At 33.7% G+C, this 6,250-nt stretch overlaps 1 protein-coding gene across 1 annotated transcript; it reads left to right on the top strand.

Moving 5' to 3' along the window:
* Positions 1 to 431: 431 nt before the first annotated feature.
* Positions 432 to 6,048, top strand: LOC107463560 (RNA pseudouridine synthase 7). Its single transcript, XM_052253099.1, is given in 12 exon segments — positions 432 to 696; positions 789 to 832; positions 946 to 1,027; positions 1,154 to 1,253; positions 1,340 to 1,427; positions 2,140 to 2,218; positions 2,450 to 2,532; positions 3,332 to 3,397; positions 3,907 to 3,963; positions 4,379 to 4,489; positions 4,994 to 5,232; positions 5,598 to 6,048. Coding segments are annotated over 12 exon segments (1,179 nt in total). The 5' UTR covers positions 432 to 578; the 3' UTR covers positions 5,710 to 6,048.
* The last annotated feature ends 202 nt before the right edge of the window (positions 6,049 to 6,250 follow it).

The raw sequence follows: 6,250 nt of genomic DNA, 5'->3' as shown, positions 1-6,250 counted from the left end.
ATTTTAAGATTAATTATTTTTATTATTATTTTTATTATAAATTAAATAATATAATATAAAGTTAAAATGGTATTGAAGTAAAAACGACAAAAAGAAAAGAATTATCCACCCCAATAGATAATTTTATAAAAAAGAGAGGGTACTTGAAAAAGAAAGAAATAGAAAAAGAATAAAAAAAGAAATTACCTCTTTGAGAACAACGCAATAAAAAAATAAAAATAAATAACAATGAAATAATAAAAAATATTTCTGGACAAAAAAAACAAAATTTATAAAAAAGTCTGAGTCCCTCTTACAAATTTTGTATCTATTATTATCTTTCGTAAAAAAATAAATATAAAAATATAAAAAATTATCTCAAAAACAATGTGTTCAATATTTATATCTCTAGTCACCAAATTCTACATGTATAAGTATGGTGCATCCGAAAACAAACGCTACCTTCAGGCTTTAGCTACGCCGCACTGAAAACAAAACACTGTCGTTTTGATAACCGCATGACACTATCCAGTATCCAAGTTCCAAGCTTGAAACTTGAATGCTTTTTGGCGCACCCAGTGGAATCATAGGCTCATAGCATGAACAAGAGGAAGAGAGAAGAAGAAGAAGAAGAAGAAGGAATCAGAATGGGAACGGATATCGTGTGGCAAACCCCAGCGAATCCCCCGCACCCTCACGACTACATCTTCCGAAACGGTACCCTTTTCATTTCCTTCAATTCATAATCATCAACTACTTATCACACTCTCTGTTACCTTCATTCCCTTTTTGTTTAATAATTGGCGCAGGAATTCGATATGTTAAACCTTACTACTTCGAATTCATAGCTCATGTTAGTTCCTTTTACTATTTCTCTTATCTATTAATTATAATCCAATTTATCTGTTACATGTACGGTGTAATGTAAAAACCCTAGAAAAATGGTGTATTTTTGGCTGGTGTCAGGTTAAGAATCGATGGGCAGGGAAAACTATTGTGGATTTATTCGCCCAAGAGTTCAAGGGTCGACCTTATGAATATTATGTAAGTATGCAACAATAACTACCCTTTTGCTCACATTTTTTAGTTTGAAGCAAAATATCCTTAATAGTTAGTAATATCATTCCTCCATGATTATGCATTTGAAATTTGTTTCTTGCATTTTTCTTTAAAGAAATATTTTAACTTTTAAAAATAGATCAAGTTGATGGTGAGAGGGTACCAGTTTCATACATAGTTAAATCATCACAGAAGATTAGCCATTTCGTACACAGGTTTGTCTTTGCACTGAAAGATTTGCATTTTTACTTTTGTGGTTTAGAAGTGATTGAGCTTGAAACTGATGCCGCAAAGGTTTTAGGCATGAACCGCCTGTGATGGCTTGTGAGGTTCCGATTCTCCAAAAAGAACTAGACGTGCTGACTGTTTGTAAACCTGCATCTGTCCCTGTAAGTATGCATTAACAAGTGGATTAGTTACTTTCCCCGAGTTTTAAAGCTGCCATGTTTAAGTAAAATACATGTTGAGAGAATGAGAACATTCTTCCGTCATTTGTTCAAACCATAAACTTATCAATATGGGAAAGTGAACTATATTTGCTAGTCACATGATGTTCTCATCTAAACTTATATGAAAAACAGCATAAATTGTTGTATGTACCTGCCACGAATATGTAATGTTGCCATCATACAAGGCATGACTTTTTCAGTATAACTCTCATGTTAAGCGGTTATTCCCTTCATATTACTACCAAAGATACATAAGACTTAACAAGAAATAGCAAATTGTTAGTAGTGACATCTTTTTTTGGGTTTTCAATTACCACCAAAGGTGTGGCTGAACATATCTACGTGTACAAGTGTTTAGTCAGTTTCACAAGGATGTTTGTTTCTCCTAATGTTTTACATGCATTGGGTTTTCATTATCATAATATCTGCCAAGTGCGGAAGATGGATTATGGAGATTAGCATGTTAAATTAAATCATTAACATGATGATGCTTTTATGTAATTTGAATTGCTTCGTGCAATTAGAAGAAAACAATATCTGGATTTTAATTGGGTTATCTTCTAGTTACCTAAGGAAATGGTAGATGCTTCTACCTGATCGTTTAGTTTGTATGTCATCGATGCTAAAGCCGTGAATTTTAGCTGTTAAATAGGTTCATCCATGTGGTCAATATCGTAAGAACACTGTTGTTGGCATCCTTCAAGCTGAGCATGGGCTGGCACCTGTATTTCGTATCCTAACAGGCTGTTTTAGATATATTTTATGTCGTCGTCGTCATCATCATCTTCTTCTTCAAGAGAAGTGTCATATATGATATATGCCGATAAGGTGTTTGATTTCCTGGCCATAAAATATAGCTTTCCCTTGTGCCTTTTTGTTGTTATTGTTTGGGGGTATACCAACCCAGATCTGTAGACTTTATCCATTTGTACCTGCATTTTCCCTTTACATCATAATCTCAGCTGTTCATCGACTAGATCGCCTTGTGTCAGGACTTCTTATTTTAGCCAGAAATGCTTCAAAAGCTGACATTTTTAGGCAGCAGGTAAATTTGCACATTTGTTGTTCCCTATTTATTTCCTATAAATCAGATAAATGGTGGATTTGTGTAATTTTACATGAACATGACATATACACTGTGCAGCAATACTATATATAAATATATGATGAAATTATTTGACTAAATAGGAGGTGCCATGATTTATTTAGCAAACCTAATTTGACTGAAATATTTAATATTGCACCTTATAGTTAAAGTGATGTACATAAAGAACTATTGATGGTACTTTCTGTATTTATTACCATGAAGTTATGAAATATAATTAATCTGATTTTGTGAATTGAAGTTTTCTGTTTTTTACTTGCATGTTAGTCTTTTCTATTTTCTGAACTGCAGAGTTACAATGCCTGCATGTAAATTTAATAAGGGGTATATAGCAAGTTTACATGTGTACTTTTGCTTAAATTTCTTAAGTTTAGGTATGTCCAGAGATGGCTGGTTTTGCAGTCAAACTAGATTTGTAAATGACAGTTTGATTATTGAAAAATGTTTTATATCTGCAACTTGTGCGAAGAGTATCCCATTTAGTTTCAGTTGACAATCATGTAACCTATACTAAAAGACAGGGATGCTTGTATAATGTAATTGTCAACTGTTGGCTCGAAAAAGTAAGTACATTTTCAAAATTTTGGTGAGGCTTGCTTCCATAGCAAAGGGGAAGAAATGAAACAACATTTCAATTTCTCGTGTCATGTTATCAACATTCTAATGAGTTCATAACATATAAATCATTTGGATTTTTTCTTTTTCCAGTACACTATAATGTAGAATTTGATTGCTACAGATTGAAGGTGGCTTAGTCCGGAAAAAGTATATAGCAAGAGTAGTTGGAGAATTTCCCAAGGATGAGGTATTTTGTTATTTGAGCTGAATATAATATAGCAATTAAATGATGTATTTGTCACAATCCGAATCACAAGCTGGAGCAAATTTAATTAAAAGCTAGAGTTGGAAAGCAAAAGTAAGCATATTTATATTTGTGATAGAGAAAATTAATGAAGCACCTTTTTTTAGTGGTGTTGTCATGCTGCGGAAATTTATGTAGTATTACTCTTCGTTAGAGGATTGCTGTTTATAAAATTTACTAATTACTAAGTTGCCAGCCCAGAATAGTTGTTCTGAAAACATTGTTTTTGGACACATTAAAGGAAAAAAGATCACTTGATTTTTATTTTAACAATTGTACATGGAGTGTTTTTTAAAGAATCTCAAAACAAACATGAATAATCAAAGTCTCGGGCAAATTCTCAAGTTCTACTCACATCATCTGTTGATTTTATCTGTAAATAAGTAAACGATGTTCTGTTAGTTAAGATTGTGATACTCTTCTCTTCACTTGACTAAGTTTTTACTTTTTAGCTAGTTGTTGATGCCAATATAGACTATAATGCTCGGGAAGGGAGGAGCACAGCGGAGGTGAGCACCTTAATCTCTATAGCTGACAGAGGGTTTTGGTAGCTAGTTCCAACACTTCGCATATGTTTTTTTATGCATAACATCCGTCACAACTGCATCAAAATATAAGCAATTATTTAGGACTGCTAAACACTCTTCCTCCCTGTTTTCTACCACTTTAACCATAAGAGATATGACTAACCACTGATTCACTTAATGGTTAATACTTGCCCTATTTATTCACATGTTATGAAAAGTTAGTCATTCAGCTACGAAATTGATAACTAATGCTCAGCAAAAAGAAGTTGCCAGATACTTTTAGGAGGTTCAACATGAAGTTGATACATTCAGTTATTGATGAATAAACTCAGGGATGAAAAGTCTGGAAATTACTTTACATGATAAATCTGAATAAATATTTCTTTCATTAATGCAGGTCAGAGACTCTGCAAAGGGCAAGGCAGCCTCTACAAAATTTACTCGGATTTCTTCTAATGGTGCTCAGAGTATTGTTTTATGTGAACCAATCACTGGTCGTACTCATCAGGTAGGAAACTATCAGGTTAATATGCGATCCGGCTTGGATTAATACGAACCCCTGAGAATTCACATGCATGTTGGATTTTATTTTTTTGCTTCCCTTTTTCATTTTTCCTGCTGGTGATGATTTTGATATGTGGTTCTATTTGTGTCTGATATGTTCTTTGTTGAGGTGAACTCTTGCCGCTATATGGATGTAAACATATGGCATTTTTAATGCCGAATGTGCTGACTCACCATTGATGTGTTGCGACAATGACAACACTTTCTTCAGTGGGCCGCACGTCAGCAATGTTGCTGCACGTCCATATTGTTGTATCGAACACTTTGCTTGTCAATGAAAGTATTCTATTCATTGCCAATAGAGGGAATAAAGATAATAGAATAAAAACCACAGATGCATTTGAAAATCTGAAGTCCACTATGGATCAAAGGCATCCTGCATTTGATCGTTGTCCACTTATTACAATATGAATATATAAATGCTAACAAACACTCGCCCCTGGTGTAGATTCGTGTTCATTTAAAGCATTCGGGACACCCAATAGCCAATGACATGCTGTACATATCAGATGAAACTGTCAATCGATCAAGTAAAGGTTCAAGTGCTGATAGATCAGCTTGCACATCTGCCACTGCTCTAACATCAAGTATTGAGGAAAAAGTCGTCAATGATTGTGAAGAGAAGTCCAATGTGGGTTTTAGCATTGATCCCATGTGTACAAACTGTCCAAATTTGGCACCAAAAGGGTAAGAACCGTTTATCCCAAAAATAAAAAAATTTGCTTCTTGTTTGTAATGTAAGTTGTAGAACAAACCTTTATGATTAAATGCTGCATTCAAATCACAAATGATATCCTTTTTTTTCCCTCAGTGTTGACAATATTGCTCTTTCTACATAGATATGACAATATTGCTCCCAATGAGTTTTTTATACTATTCTATTTTACTTTATACTTTTTCCCCCATGCTTTCCAATTTTTTGTTTTTGGTTGTGTTTAGTTTGTAATGATATGTAGAAGCTTAGTGTTAATTTTCAGTTTGTTAGCCAGCATCTAGTAAGTCATGATTCATATGATTCCATTCCGAATTTCCTTCTGGTTTTGTGATCGCAGATATGATACCGACGAAGAAGGTCTATGGTTACATTGTATTCAGTACTCTGGCCCTGATTGGACATATGAATGCCCATATCCTGATTGGGCCAAACTCACTCAGACAATTTAACTACATTTTCCATTGACACAATTTCACATCATTTTGAATGTTGCACATTGTTCTAGTTCTGCAGGGTCAGTGCACATGTTCTTTAATCTTTCCTGTTCATAGGAGAAGAGAATGTGTATTGTTCATAAACTGTTTGAGGCTTTATTTGGCTAATGAGATAGAAAGGGAAATTTGTATTGAAATATGAAAATGTCTTGATTATTCATTATTCATTAATTTGAGTTCTAGTTAGCAAAACTCATCATTGTACTAATTGTTTTAGATTTTTTCTTGGGTATAGAGTGTAGTAGAAGAAACATATGATGATGCTGTCCATTTGAAGATGAACACGTTTTGTTAGTGCATTGTGTTCTTGATTTTTGTGTTGCTAAACTTGATTGATTTCCTTACATTATATTTTCCTACAAAGTCGGTTCAAAAGGGAAGCCAAGTTTCTCAAGTCATGATTTGTAGCAGTAACAACAGCTGTCTTTTGCTCTCTAATTTGAAACTAATATCTTTGATTGGGTTGTTGAGTGTTTTAGTTAGTGGTTGTTTCCTT

Source organism: Arachis duranensis, chromosome 8, assembly GCF_000817695.3.
Source record: "Arachis duranensis cultivar V14167 chromosome 8, aradu.V14167.gnm2.J7QH, whole genome shotgun sequence".
NCBI lineage: Eukaryota > Viridiplantae > Streptophyta > Magnoliopsida > Fabales > Fabaceae > Arachis > Arachis duranensis.
This window is presented reverse-complemented; position numbering and strand designations above follow the sequence as displayed.